General features: G+C 42.9%; 1 protein-coding gene across 2 annotated transcripts in view; it reads left to right on the top strand.

Moving 5' to 3' along the window:
* LOC144798443 (cytochrome P450 2D17-like) overlaps window positions 1–16017 on the top strand; it is a 670897-nt gene that overhangs the window by 431262 nt on the left and 223618 nt on the right. For both annotated transcript variants that reach the window (XM_078669319.1, XM_078669317.1), the window contains exon 7: window positions 6702–6889. In XM_078669319.1, the coding sequence (XP_078525445.1) occupies window positions 6702–6889 (188 nt within the window). The remainder of the gene's footprint in view (window positions 1–6701; window positions 6890–16017) is intronic.

Here is a 16017-nt window from a genome sequence, read left to right as displayed (position 1 = left end):
GCGGAGCAATTTACATCGCTTTCCGCTTTAGTAACAGCGTATAAGTGCATTTTGCCATGTTTAACAATTAAATGCAGCGGAGTGAAGCACATCATCCCCGAAAGGGTTTGAATATTGACTGACTGCACGATTTGTTTCTTGGCAGCGTAAGTGGGGCTATGCCGCTATCAGGGACAATATTGATCCAGATATTACTAATGGTGTCAAAAATCTGATAAATATCATGCGGTATAATCATCAACTATTAGACGCATGAAATACCATCTTGACCGATAATTTGAAACTATAGACAACAGAACAGTTGACTTGGAGCTATCATGCAGTGCTATAAGATGCTCTGTGTCTGTGGAATCTAGTTTCATTTTAGGAGCCATAGGGGATTATTAAAGAGAGCTTATGTATATATATGTTTTTTTCTAAACAGAGCGGTGCTCCTCATTTACCTGAGCTGCAGCCAGGTGAGGTGAGGCGCGATCCCCACATAAATTGGGTGAGTGCGAAAATGTCATGTAAAGGTGTTCTGACAAATCGCTGCAATAACACTAGTCAATTGTGTATTGTTTATTACAGTCGTGTGTATCTTTTCATTCTTGTCTGTTGATATGTTCTATTTTAATTCTTCCATAGACGGGGTGGAGCATCAGCACCTGACAATCAGGTGATATGTTTCCTTTTTATTATCTTCACAAGAATTCCCAGCAGTAGCACTAACCAGGTCCTGATGAATGCATAGGCAAATCCGTATATGCTGAAACATGTTGACCACTTGCTGAGCAGATATTTTGTTAAATCTGTTATTCACATTTTTTTAGATTTAGGGAGCTGAGAGAAAATATTAAAATAGGGTTCTTTCTACTCAGTCTCACCTAATTTTATATTCTCACTTTAACACTTTTTTGAACTGCTTTTTTCTGTTGTCTTACTACACTGTTTTCCGCTCATCAGATCAAAACGGTGGGTCTTCTCACTCTCACAGTCACTTTTCTCATCTTACGTGACTGTGAATGCATTCACTCCTGGGTAAGGAGAACCCAAATGATGTAAATAGGGTGGTACAGTTAGACAACTGATGGGAACATTTTCACCCCAAGTGTGTACTTCACGTCAACAAGATGTCATTCCATCACGTGGTGTCATTAGTTAACATAGTCACCACCCCTCTTTTTAGTCTTTAGTTGTCACGTCAACAGCTGTGTGTGATCTGATTTCACTTTTGAGACTCCTAGATACCTTTTTTGTGTTGAATGAGTGAGTTAGGGGCATGTGTCTAGTATGAGTCGGTAAACAAGCCCTTGGACCCCCTTCTATGTAGTTTGTGTATTTTCTTGCCTATTGACACCTTCATCCTAACTGGTTGACCCAGAGGTTTCAGAAAACGTGATACGTTTTCTCCCCCTCTTGAGTAAACTGGTTTGTGAAAGGGAGGTCTTTGTTTTTGATAATAATCCTTGCTTAGGAAGGGGTAATTATTGTCAATGCTGTATTTACTAATGTCTTTCCTTAACTTTTTTATTCAACAAGTATTCTCTATATCCATCCACTTCAATACTGAGTTCCTCTAATTTTCTTTTGGCCTCCTCCAGAGCTGTATTGCTATTTATTTCAGCCTCAAGTCGTTCAATCTCCTCTTTCTCTAAAATAATAATTTCTTGAGCTGTTTCAATAATCAAGAGGATCCAATCCCTACTACATCTATTGGAAATGTGGGACCAGGTTTCTAAAAATTTCCTATTTTCAATTAATAAACCTGGTTCATTTCTGACCTGTAATCCACATACTCGATAAGGAATTCAGCGTGCATTTCAGTGCGAATCAGTTTTTTCTTTAAATTTAAAAGCTTGCCCCATTTTTCATTATTACCAGATATTATAATTACTCTATCACCTTTTTTCGTGTTCATGTTAAAGATTTTATTAAACTGTTCTTCACTTAAATCAGTGTCAACCAGAAAGGTGGTAGGGTGACCATCGACATCGGCTTCCACAAATGGTCCCCTCTGGTCTACCTCCAAGACTGCCCCAAGAGTGCAGTCTTCCTCCCCCCTCAAGCACCGTCATGCCAACGGGTCTAAGTAACAGTCATCGCTGTCATCAAAAAGAGGCATCTGCTGGTAGGTCCGAGTCCCTGTCAGGATCCTCGGTGGCTGGGGAACCTGTACTCGCGGAGCCGAAATCCCCCCCTTCATCGTTCTTGGCCTCATCACTGTCGTAGTTACTTAAGGCGCCTGCACTTGTACTACCTCTCCCTCCTACTGCAACTGATTCGCAGGATTCAAGGGACACTCGCGTCTCCAATGTCCAACCTGGTGACAAAGGTGACACTCGGTGGTCTTTTTCAGAGTTGCCACATCCACTCTTGGTTTGCAGTCCTCTACATTTCCCTTTCCCTTATTCTAACCATTCTGTTTCCTTCCCAGTGTTCCTCCACTTGTCTGCAAGTGACCTCCTTGTCAGCTGCTTTCATCTGGACCAGCATCAGTTATTCCTAAGGCTTCTTATGTTTCAAATCAACTTCATCACTGCAATATTTAGGATACCTCAGTATCTCGTCTAGCGGTTTGTTCTGCCAACAAATCAAGTGTTGTTGGATCATAAGACACATCTCAGGTCTCAATCCTAGGAGAAACTTCGAAACAAACTGTCCCATATCCTTAGGGTCCATTATATCCAGCCCACTATACTGCTTAAAAACTTGCAACAGTCTTTCGTAATACTCATGCACCGTCTCCTTTGGCTCCTGAACCGTCTGATCTATCTTCACCCATTCAATATCTTGTGGTGATACCTTGGATTTAAACCACATGATCACCTGTTCATACTTTTTCATGACTATCGGTGACGAACCATTCGTGACAGCATCTCTGTCCGGTTCAGAAGTGGGCCATTCATCAGCAACCTTACAGGCTACCCACAAATCACCCGGAACCACTATGTCGAAAAGCATGTTTAAATCAATCCATAACACCTTCGAGATCTTAACAAACCGCTCAACCTGTTTGTACCACTCAACTGGGCTCTCCCTCAACTATGGGAAGTCATTTGTGAATGCCGCCAAATCCCCTCGACTCCAAGGCACATGCACATACCCTCCGCCAGACACCTCTCGTAAAGGGTAATTTCCTGATATCCGTCCTCCCGGAGGAGGTATCTCTGCCACATTCCTCTTGGCACTCTTTTTCTTAGACCACCTTTCTTCCCATTTGTCAAGCCTGTGCCATGCTTGTATCCCTATGATCAGCTCTCCAATGTGAGTCTTTTGTCCAATTATCCTCTTCCCTGTAATCACTGTCCTGTTCTCTGCACCTGTTCGCTTCAGGGGTGCCCCTAAAAGTCATCCTGTTCTCAGCACTCCCATGGTCCCAGTCCTCCCTTGGCCTGTCACTCTGAGTCCCCTCCACCGAATCCCACGTTCTCAAATCCGACCTTAACTCAGCAGAGGATTTTGGTCTCGGTCCCCTCAGATCCAACAACCCATTTGACGAATCTGTTGTAGCCGGTAACGGGGTACTCGATTCTACAGGCCTTGGTATTTGAACCAATCGGTCTACTACATCATTCCTTCCAAAGCTAGTACTCCCTTCCATTCCTGTCTGCGATGGATTTCTATTCCTCGCCTGCTCTGGATTGTACACCGACACCATGGGACCAATGGTAACCGGTACCGTGAGAGCATCCGGCAACCTCTTAGAGTCGGTACCTTCGGGGATCTGCATTCCCATCCCTCCTGTTGAGAGTTTCCCCACTACCTCAGTACTAAGTTGAGCTTGCAGTTCCCTAGCTCCCTCTGTCGGGCTGATTTCTCCCCCCTGACTCTAGGTTGTATGGAGGTGGTCTCTCAGATAGCAGCCTTTCTATCAAGCTATCATCGGTATCACTGTCGTCTTCCTCAATTTATCCCCCTCAATCGTCTGTACTCTCCACCTCTTCTCCAATGCATCCCACCTCGCATCTTGGAATGCCCTAACTGACCTTTTCACTCTTTCCTGTCTCCTGTCCCTATTCCTTTCATTTGCTGCCCTAATCCACGCATGTAATGTTTCGAACTGTGTTGGTCTAGGCAGAGGTCGCAAAGAAGCCATAATCGTTTTCAACTGATATAACACTTCTAATCTGAATGTTCCATATCGGGGAAAGGTCAACTCTTCATTGCCTTCAGTCATTTTACACCAATTCTCAAGCCAAAGTATGGTATGAAAACCCACATTCGTAGCCATGTAATGAGCTGGAGTATTATCGGGTGGAGCCTCTTCTCCTCCCCGAGCATCTAACTTCTTTTCTCTTCTAAACAAATCTCGTAAAACTTTAAAACATTTAATGATGAAACCAACGTTTCTCCGTTTGCAGCACTGATCTACTTCCTGATGACAATCCGCCAATACCAGCAAGGCTTCACACCAACCGCCCTACCACAGCGCAGCACCTTCTGAGGTCACTCGCCTCCGCTTGCAGCAGTTCCCCTCCTTTACAATTTGACTCTCACTCACGCATGCATCTCATTCATATGCTGAAATAATTACCTGTGCGTCCAAGCAATCACTTCTCTGACTGTACCTCCACAGTCTGACTGTACGTCCACAGTCTGGCTGTACGTCCACAGTCTCATGTAACTGTCTACCTGAACTGGCAACTGTCTGTCCACAAAACAACCAGACAATCACCTCAACTGATAGGTTGCAAACGCTCAATGTTCCACATACAGCAACCCACGACCAGAGTCAGTTACTCACACACTCACACATTCGTTCCCCCTATCTCGGTACAAACAGGCAGTCAATGGTACCTCACGGCTCCCTCAACAATGGTCGACAATTACTCTGGGTGTCTTCTACACCCTAACCACTTAAGCTACTCCTTGAGCCTAAGATTTTCCCAGGCTGTGCGCACTCACAGCCTGATCTCGCAATCACACAACAGACATTTCAACTCCTCAAGACATCACAACATAAACACCACAATCTAACAACATATAACCCTGTTCATACTCACTCTCCCATGAACTGCTGCTTTCTCCGTCGGTTTCCATGAAAAGCCGTCTTCCGCCGGTGATCCACTGGACAATCATCACCTGAATTCTATGGGCCTAGGGAAACTCTTATCCTAATCTAGATAACCCCTTACTCTGGAGACAACCATCCTCGGTTGCTACCAATTGTTACAACCAGATTAGATTTTTACCTTACCAATCCTTATAATCCATGGTTGACTAGACCATTGTTGCCTGCTAAGAAGTTTAAAGGGAAGATTACCAATTCATAAATCATAATTCTTTGCAAAGACCAAATCAATCGAGTTTTAATGGACCACTGACTACGAAATAAAGTTTAAAGATTTATTACAAAGCCAAGAATAACTGAACATACAAGCACCTCAGCAAGAGGTTTAGAAAATAAACCGGAACTAATACGAACATAGTCCTACGCAAGAGTCTCAGACGACTCAAGATGATGAGATATGTTACTTCCAAAAACATCAGGCAAACGATGACAGTCCCTGCTTGGAGTCTTGACTGCACTTACACAAAAGAAAAAGGTTAGTCTGTCCCTACTCTAACTCTAAAGTGACATCCTTACTTGGCATCCCTCCCCAGGCAAGAGAAATGGTGTCAGCAGTGTAGAATCCTAAGAAGTACACTCATCCAAGGGTAGTAGCCTAAGCTACAGAGCTCATTCTAAGATGCTGCTTCCTGCTTCCCTCTACTCAAAGTCTGCTTCAAGTCTGCCCTCCACCCTCAGAGTGCTGTCCCTAATGCAAAATCCCAAACACAGTAAAAACTACCTAAACACACCCCTTCAGGCAGGTACTTCCTCCAGGATTTTTCAACCAAACTTCAGCTTCATCAAAAAAAACGTTGCTGTGTCCTTGGATCCCAGGCACCTTTTCAGCCAAATGTATCCTCCTGAATTCCTTCGCACTCCCCCGATACCCGACTCTATCAACCTACCTCCTAAAACAAAGGATTATTTTAACTAACAAAGCAAACGTCCTTGCACCTGCAAAAGAAACATGTGAGAAAGCAACCTTGCACCAACACAAAATTACAATTAGAAATTCGACTGAGAAAAGGAACCTTCCCAAGGAAAATACATTCCAGGTCTACAGTGTATAGTCAAGCTAAGAACTTACAGTTAGGCCTCTACTGGTGTTTTCATGTCTCAGGCCTTTCCACGTTTAAATGCATTTCTAACACCACATCATAAGCATTACATTTAAAATCATTTTAAAGGCTTATCTTCATTTCATTTCTAAGACATCACATTTACACAGGTTAGAACATTACGCTGTTTCATTCATAGCCAAACCTACACGTGCAACTTTAATATGGGCACGTTTAGTCCCAATGCAACATTTTACACGTTAAGGCATATTCTCAGTTAAAGCACTACATTAGTCCTCAAATGATATGAGCACACTTCTACATATTGCAATATACTCGATTTAGTACTACATTTCTAATGATCACACATTAATATTAATGTCCTCTAAATATGTGGGTGCTAACTACTCGTGAATATGATGCACCCCTACAAATTTTAGAACAACATGGTGCACTGGTTAGCTCTTTCCAGCTCTGCACGGATATGAAGTTGTGGTAGAGAAGAGACACAGTTTTTTTTCCCTCTGTACTAGAAATTAGAGGCACCCCAAAAAGAGTGATGTTTATAAAATGATTGCCAAAGATCAATATGTTTCTCTTCCTTTTAGAACGGTGTCATAAAGAAATTGAGAAGGCCATTGGAGACAGCAAGCAACTGAATTATGACGATAAGGAAAAAATGCCTTACATGCAGGCCGTCTTGCAGGAGATCCAGCGCTTTGCAACTGTTGTCCCCCTTGGAGTCTCCCATGCTCCTTCGAAAGAGGTCAGCATTTCAGGATACGTAATCCCCAAGGTAAGACATTGCAGTTGTTGAGATGTCAGTGTGAAGTAGTCGTTTGGTAGTAGATGTCAGAAGAAACACTGCCAGTTATGACAGTGGCAGCAACAGTTCATTCATCATTTTGATCTGTATGAATTCCCTTAGAAAACATTAATTGCTTGAGATTTAATATTGACTCTGTGCTCGGTGAGCACTATAGAATGAACGAGGACAAGAAGTTTGAGAAAGGATGTTACAGAGTAAACACATTTTTGACCACTTAACTGAGTAAGATTCATCAAAACAATTTGTTTTAACATTGGATCCAAAAAGGAAATATAACCTATTTTTACTTACTCCAACTCATTGTGAGACTCAGTTGAAACTTTCTTCTGTGATTCAACAAACAGTTTCTTCATTCGAGGGTTCCCCCTGGGACCATTCTCAAAACCCAATGTGGTTCATAAGTGTTTAATTTCCTTCCCAGAAGTCTGGAGTGTAACAATGTAGAAGAAGGAACAATCACTGTCGAACTGGGGTGAGCATACGGAAGGGAGATGGCTCTACAAGCAGTGGTCTAGAAAAGGGCTCTTGAGCATAGAGATGGTAGGGTGCTGCCTTTCCCAGATATTTATAAAGACGCACATGTGAGGACAAAAGAATTTCAAGAAATTGTGTCTCTAAAAGCCTTATAAGAGTTTGTCAGAATGCAACATCTGGCAAAAAGCCATGGATGTTCTGTCTACCATATTTAGAGTGACTCCTAATATGGTGGGTGGGACATCTTCTAGGCAGATATCCGGCACACATCCAACACTAAATAACGGCTTAACTCTGGATTTCCTCAGTCGGACTCGTTGGGCTCTTGTGGTGCATGAAGCATTAGCATCTTTATTAACCCATTCTGACTACCCATAATAATAATATATGTTATCTCACCTGAAGAAATGGTCATTTGCACTGGAAATGGTGAGGGCAAAGGATAGCTATTCTGAGATATTGAATGTTGGCTAATCAGAACTAAGTTCCACTTGACATTCTCTGTCCCACTCGACTCTCATTATTGACTCAGTTCGCTAATGCCTAGGGGTCTTGAGTAGTCTAAGCTATAGTCATTTAAGTTTAAATACTGTTTTTAAAAGTTTCTAATAAGAGAGACAAGCTGGTGTTGAAGTACTATATCTAAAGACTGGATACACAGTGTGTATATTATTTTCTATTTGCAAAACAAACTAAACAAAATGTTAAAAAAATGTGATATGGTGACAAAAACCTGCCAAAGGGATCCACTATGTTTCTTTTGGTTCACTAAAATGCTTTCTCTCTGTTTGAGATGTCAGTGTAGTCTTCAACCAAAGGTGCCATTACAAGAGAGCCAGAATAAAGGCAGGTGCTTGGTATGTCCTTTTTCCACACCCATAGACTCACCCATGCTGCAGGTATCAGCAATTCTTGGGTGATAGAGATAATACTTAATACTTGTTGAACAATGCGGTCACCTAAGACATGGTGTGTTACTGAGAGAACACAACATTTGATTGCTGTGGTTATTTCCTTTTTTCCCCACTGAATATTTGGGGTCCTTGCTAAAGATGAAATATGCAGGTGAAACACACCTGACCTTTGGGTAATGGTCTGTGTGCAGTAACTAACAGACAATGCAAAGGCAGGTATTTCCTCTAAAATGTTGAAGGAAGTAGCCCGACTAGGGTCACCCGGGTCACTAATGACCACCTCTCGGCCTTCTGTACCAAATGAAGAGTTGGTCAGACAGTAGAGAATACAAACCAATAACTGTTTATTAATATACACTCAGAGCGGAGCCCTTCTTCCCAATCACTAGGAGTGCTGCAGAAAGGACTGAAATCAGCAAGCATAAAGATAAATTAAGTACATTTCGTAATTGGGCTAGAACATGCCTACAGTGGAATTTTCCAGGCAGGTGAAGCTAAACAGTGAAATACAAACAAAACGGTTTCAGCACTTCCATCATTTACAAAGTATTTCAATTCCAAGGTTGTTCCATTCTGGCCCGTCACCAGACTAGTGGGAGAGGGCCTCTATCTAGTGAGAAAGGTATGCGCTAAATAGTGGCAGTGTACTTATTACGGGAACAAGTCTAATGTAGCAGAAACTAAACTTACAGTGGAGCATTTCTTGGAATTGAACTCGACCAGTTTCGAACAGCCTAAAAGGGTGCAAAATAAAGAAAAGGGTGCAGCGAATGCTAACTTACATAGGGCAATGCACAAATAGGAACATTCTTTTAGCATGAGCTATAACATTTTCTAATGGCAACAGGAAAAAAAGAAAACCATAAACAATAAAATATATATACACAGCAATACATTCTTAAAATCACTCAATAGGGTCAAGATCAGGGAAGGAAACTGTGAGGAGGGAAGAATTCTTGAAAATGCCCTCGTTTATATTCATGAGGTCTTCAATTTCTTTCTGTACCATAATTACAGAATTGGTATCATGAATTAATATTTTCCTCTTAGGGGTGAAAATAGTGGTGCAATAGGAACAACAGAAGGGAAGGCACTGGACAAGGGCACAGCAAAGCACCAATATCACAATCAGGTAAATAGACTTTTCAAGAATCCAGCCCCAACTACCAAAAAGAGACCAATTACAATTTCCACTTTCCATTCCCTTGACATTCTCGAGGATGTCTAAGATGTGTTTGGTAATATTCCTTTCAATATTCTACACACTGGTTTCCCACTACCGCGCATACACCACAACTCTTGGCTAAAATGAAATCAACTGTGTATCTGGTCTGTTCTGAATATATATTCGCATACTCTCCAACTGAGGGGTGATGTTGCGTAATGCTGCCACTATATTAGATACAATTTGTAGCTTACACCCAAAATATTCTCTAGCTTTCTCACCCCTGGCCATTTAGGTACCACCAAAGTGAAAATAGAAGAATGGATGTGTCCAAAAGTTATTCCATCACTATAATTATTGACCTCTATATTGGTCACTCCCTCACAAAATTCTTTAGTCAAAGTCCCTTTAACCCTGCGTACATTAGGCTGAGCATATTTACAAGGCACACCTAAGGGCAACATCCTCCCAAGAGCTACATCGTGTGTACCATTATGGACGTTGGACGACGTACTGTTAGACAAAAAATAAAACCCCGGGTGTGCATAGATTGTCCCTTCATAATCTACTGCAGCGTACATAGGGGCAGATTTACAATCCCCATGTGCCGCCAGTGCATCACGTTGCGTGATGCACTGGTGGCGCAGCCTGCTAAGGGATATTTGCAAGCACAGGTAAAGTCAACCTGCGTGACTGAACCTGTGCTTGTAAATATTGACCCTGTTCACGCAACACTTTGCGTGTTAGGGGCGGGACATGGGTGTTGCTGTGGGTGTTCCCACGCAACACCCATGTCCACTGATGCATTTCCAGATTTACGAGAAATCGTAAACCTGGAAATGCGGCAGTTTGCTGCGCCACCATAGGGGTGGAGTAGCCAAGCGAAACGAGGAGAAATGTCTTAATTTCTCCTCGATTATTCCTCTTTCAGAGCGTGCTGCATTCTACAGCATGCATTGAAAGAGGAAAATGCCTGCAGTGATTGCTTTTGTGCAGGAAGGGGCCCCTTCCTTCACAAAAACAATCTCCCCATGGCGCAGGCATCCTTGCACCATGGTGCAAGGGTGCCTGCGTCGGTGCATGGCAGCTGTTTCTGCGCCAGCGCAGTAGAGAGCACAGGAATGCGACATATCATTGTAGATATGTCGCATTCCTGTGCTCTGAAAGGGCCGCAGCGTGGCGCAGCCAAAGGGCTTGCGGTGCCGCGCTGCGGCACTTTCTTGTAGATCTGCCCCCTAGTGTTCATTCCAAAAGTACTCGGATCTTTGTCATTCACTAAAGGGATCGTATTCTTGTACAGCACTATTCCAGAGCAGTTGATATACAAGGAAGTATCTGCGCTATTCAGGATAGGGAAGCAAGCAGTATAATAACCTGCCTCTCAGTTAACTATCAATTCCTAATAATGCCAGCCCACCAAAAGTAACATTCTGTTCTTCAATATAAAAATTGTCGCAATATGTATTATCACAATCTTGATAACCCATTCCTAGTGGCTTTCTATAATATAAACAAGGTCCTGAATGGCCGAAACCAAAACTCCAGTCACTTCTGTAAATTGGGGTGGACGGGTGTATGTATAGTTTAAGAGTGACAATGGATATGCAGTCCATAAACTAGTGACAGATTCAGTGGGGTAACAAGCTGTCCCGTCTCCAAAGAATCTCTTATGCATGTCTAGAAATACATTACTCTGGGCTGTTCTTCTGTTACTTTTCGGCGAAATTACCTTACCCTTGCTACGTAAAGGCATAGTTTGATCATTTTCCAAAAACCATGACACTCCACACAATATTATTTTCAGCAAAACCAACAGAGCAACACACGCTATTTTTCTCTTCTGGGTCCACACCATATCATGCTGAGCAACAAGAATTATTGGCTGCTCTTCCTTAGCAACCGGTCTGCCAAAGGGATGCATAACGGATAATAAAAAGGGGAGACAAAATGCAAAATGATATACAAGGTCTCAGTGTCCTCAGAGCCTCACTGGTACAGGCTCCTACTGTCCATCAATACGTTGGTGCTCTAGAGCACCGGCGGTGGAGCTTGCTCTGTCCTAAGCTATTTGGATGAATCCTATGTTAATCAAGGTGGTATACCTTCCAGGTATACTTCAGTCTTTCCTAATTAATGTTCAAACAACTAAGATAAAGTTAGCAAAACATTATACACTAGTTTCAGCTAATTCCGTTCGTACCACAATTCAGTACAACCTACCTTATGCAGTCCATCCCTAATCTCTTTTCTACTTGGAATCCATATCCCGCAGCTGAGGGCGCAAATTGTACCTGGCAACCCCAGGCGCCATATGATCAGTGAACAAAGGCTCTTCGTTAGTTCGTATTTTAGGGGGAACAGCCTCATTTAGCACATTCTCATTTTCTTTATCCGTTTGCATCCACGTTAGCATGGCATCGCTGAAAGGAACAAACCTGGGCACCTATTCGCACTCGGTGTCCCCTATGCCGTCTTTGACCCACTGGTCGTATGGTAACGGCACAGGAATCCTGCGACAGTGCGATGCATGGACCCAGTTCTTACGGCCAGCAACTTTCACAGCAGTACGGGTCACCAACAAAACCTGTTCAGGACCTTTCCAGGGCGGCTCCAAACTTTTCTTCCTCTGGAAGTTCATTATTAAAACATAGCCTCCAAAATGTCATCAGTTGATAAACCAGCGTTCACTGCTATTGCCAGCTCCTCCTCGATTCTAGCAAAATTTTTATAGAGCACTTCCACCCGGTGCGTCTCCCTCTTCTGTCGTGGAAGGTGAAAACTAAATGTCTGCCCTCTGACCCCAGCTTTAAAAGAGTCCCACACAGCACCGGCAGAAATTGGAGACCACTCTACCGCGAAGGCAGCAGAGCTTTTTTTAGCTTAAAGAGAACACTGCCATGAATTCAGTGAACGGGTTAGTCACATGCTGGCAGCTAGACTCAGACAAAGGAGTGTTGTGAGTGAGATAAATGAGATTATAGATGAACGTGGAAATTTAGTTACGGACCCACCCGGGATCCAGGAAGTGTTTCAGCAGTTTTACCAACGATTATATGGTGTGGGACCCCTGGCTCAGCAGAATTTACCTCAGGGTTATCTCAATAGTATACCATTGTTGAGTATTGAATATGAGGATAGTATGAAACTCGGGGCTACCCTGACCCAAGACGAGATCTATTGTGCCCTGAAGAATCTTCCCGCAGGCAAGGCCGCCGGACCCGACCAGATCCCTTTGGAGTTTTATAAAAAAATTGGGGAAGAAATCGGACTCGATCTGGTTGACACAATATGCCTTGCACAATCCGGGGGCTCGGTCTCCAATTCCTGGGCAGGAGCCGACATTATAATATTTTTAAAAAAGGGTAAACCACCTCAGGAACCCGCATCATACCGGCCAATTACTCTAATAAACAGCGACGTAAAGATTCTGTCCAAAGCTCTCGGGACAAGACTAAACACTATTATTGGGAAAGTAATTCACCCGTATCAACACAGGTTTATCCCGGGGAGAGGGACCACCCAGCATATTCGTCGGGTAATAACTTGATTTGATGCAGCAGAAGTTTCAGGGTACCCTGTGGCTATGCTGCTCTTGGACGCATAGAAAGCCTTCGATAGGGTCTCCTAGGACTATCTATGGGAGGCAATGAAATAGTTTGGTATTGGGCAGGGGTTTATTGAAGCCATCCGTACTATGTATAATGCACCAACTGCTCGTCTTAGAATTAACGGGAAACACACTGCACATTTTGTGATTAAAAGGGGCCCTAGGCAGTGGCGCCCCTGGTCACCCCTCCTATTTGCGATTCACATATACCCCTTAATTCACCAGCCGGATGACTGCCAGGAAATTGAGCCTATCATTTATCACGGGGTAGCTACAAAAGTCCTCGCATATGCGGATGACGTTGACATAGTTACCCCAACCCTTTATCAGCAATAGCGGCAGTTGAGGAGATAGCTTTATCTTTTGGTGGGATTTCTGGATATGCCTTAAATAGGCAGAAGACCCAGATTGTCATGAACGGGGAGATCAGCCTTTCCGATCCGCGGATGACAGACTCAGCTGTGTATCTTGGGATCACTATAACCCCAGATCTGAACAATCTGGTGGCTGTAAATATCGATCCTTTAATTCGGAAGGCCAATGCAGATTTTAATAAATTCCATAACCTGCACATGTCACTAGTTGGCCGTTATAATGTGATTAAAATGATATTTTTTACCAAAAATACTGTATGTGTTTAGGGCAATACCCCTAGAATTTTGAAGGAAGTGGTTTACCGCACTGGATAACTTGTTTAACTAATTGGTCTGGGCACATGGTAAAACAAGGAGGGCCCTATGATTTATGACCCTGTCTCTGGCTAGAGGGGGCTGGTCAGTCCCAGATTTCAAACTTTATTCCTGGGCTGTGGCTCTTCAATATATGTGCGGGATGCTCGGTGGGAGATCCGAAGACCCCAGCACTGATGATAAGATTCCAGATGAATAAAGGCTATTGGTGGGGGAAGACGCAGAAAACTGTTTTATGAAATTCAGGGAGCCTAGCTACTTCAAGAGAACTTAATTTAAAACCATGCAGGCAGCCTTTAAAATCTGGGCTGCCTTCAAGAAGAAGATGGGCCTTGGGAGGATGAATTTCTATACCCAATTGTTTGGTAATCCCACGCTGCCAGAAATCTTTTCGAACCAAACAATGGCGGAGTGGGCGGGGTGTGGCCTCTTGAAAGTCGGGGATCTACTGTGCTAGATGGAATTTATCAATTTAAAGACATTCTGGACAAATTTGGTATTGGTACTAGGAATTTCTTCAAATATCTTCAGCTCAGAAGTTTTTTGAGTAAAAAGGTGGATGGGTTTAATGGATTTGGCAAGGGGAAAGCCATAGATGTAATAAGAAGCGGGGATGGCTGCACTATTAAAGGAATTTATACTGAACTTACGGCACTCAAACCGGATGATCTCGAAAAGCATTTTAAAAAATGGGAAGGCAGGCTGAGCACCGATTTGGATAATTGTTTTCAATCTCTAGAGCTAGGGCAGACAGTTTTATGTTCAGCCAGACTTCAGGCCCAACATTATAAGACAGTTTTTTCTTTATATTATTCCCCGGCAAAGATTTCACAATGGGGGGGCAGGAGGGAACTAGGGGCCAGATGTAGGTCACCAAATACCGGTCGGTAACGGCCGAATTCGGCCGTTAGCGACCGGTATTTGGTGATTGAGATGTAGGGGCCATTATTTTACAGAATCGGTAAATTTACCGAATCGGTAAATTTACCGAATCTGTAAAATACTGAATCGGTAATGTTACCGATTCGGTAAATCCATATGTAGGTGACATTCCTAAGAGTGCCACAGGCCCTTAAGAGTCGGTATTTTACCACCCAATCCTATTGGGTGGTAAAATACCGAATTCAGGTGTGCATGAACATCTGTGCATGCACACCTGTGCAATGTGACACACAGACATGCCCTTAGGGCATGTATGTGTGCCACATGTCACACATGCCTGTACTTGGAGTGCTAGAGGGTGTCAAAGTGACACCCCCTGCATCCGTGCAGGATTCGGTATTTACCGAATCGGTAAATACCGAATCGGTATTGCCCATTGATTCCTATGGGCTTCAAGGCCCATAGGAATCAATGGGCAATACCGAATCGGTATTTACCGATTCGGTAAATACCGAATGTTACCGATTCGGTAATTCAAAAACAAAATTTAGCTACATCTCCCTCCTTCATATTTACCGATTCATAAATACCGAATCAGTAAAATTCGGTATTTATGAGTCGGTAAATTGAAGTTACCTACATCTGGCCCAAGGTTTCCACAGTGCGATTTTCCCAATGCTGAACTAGCACATATGTTTTCCACCTGCCCCCGTCTTGACATGTTAAAATCCTCTATTACGATTTTTTTATTATATCCTGGGTCTTAAAGTTAACCTAACCCCGGCTCTAATGCTCCTCGGGGTTGACAATAGCCAGGGGCAAACTACGTCTTGCCGCTTTCTTTTCCTTGCTATGGAAGTTTTACAAATTTGTGTTGCCTCAGCCTGGCCTGATCAAGCCACCCCAACATTTCATCTATGGCTAGCTCGGCTACTCTCGATATTTAATCTTGAGAGGGTCATATATGAAAGGAAGGGCAAGAGAGGGAAATCCCTCAGCAGATGTATAGGGGCACCTATTTATAGCTGGAAGGAATTGCAGGTCTATACTGGGCCATAGTTTATAGTAATAGAATGGCAGCTATTTGCAGCTGAGATACACCCCCGTTGTTTATCTGCCCACCTGAATTTTCTCCTTTATTGGATTTGTGCAGGAGATTCTGTCTTTTTCTTTTTCTTTCTTTGCGTTTCTTTTTTCTCAACAAAGCTAATTCTTAGCCTTAGTTTCTCTTTTGTTAAACGTCTCTAAATGAAATGTTGTTTGTACAATCTGGTATGATTATCCCTCATATGTATTTGTAATTAATTGACATAAGCTGTGCTGTATATAAATTGAAAATGCAATAAAAAATAATAAAAATTAAA

Source organism: Lissotriton helveticus, chromosome 12, assembly GCF_964261635.1.
Source record: "Lissotriton helveticus chromosome 12, aLisHel1.1, whole genome shotgun sequence".
NCBI classification, from domain to species: Eukaryota; Metazoa; Chordata; class Amphibia; order Caudata; family Salamandridae; genus Lissotriton; species Lissotriton helveticus.
The sequence above is the reverse complement of the archived record's forward strand: the minus strand, read 5'-3'. Positions and strand labels throughout refer to the sequence as shown.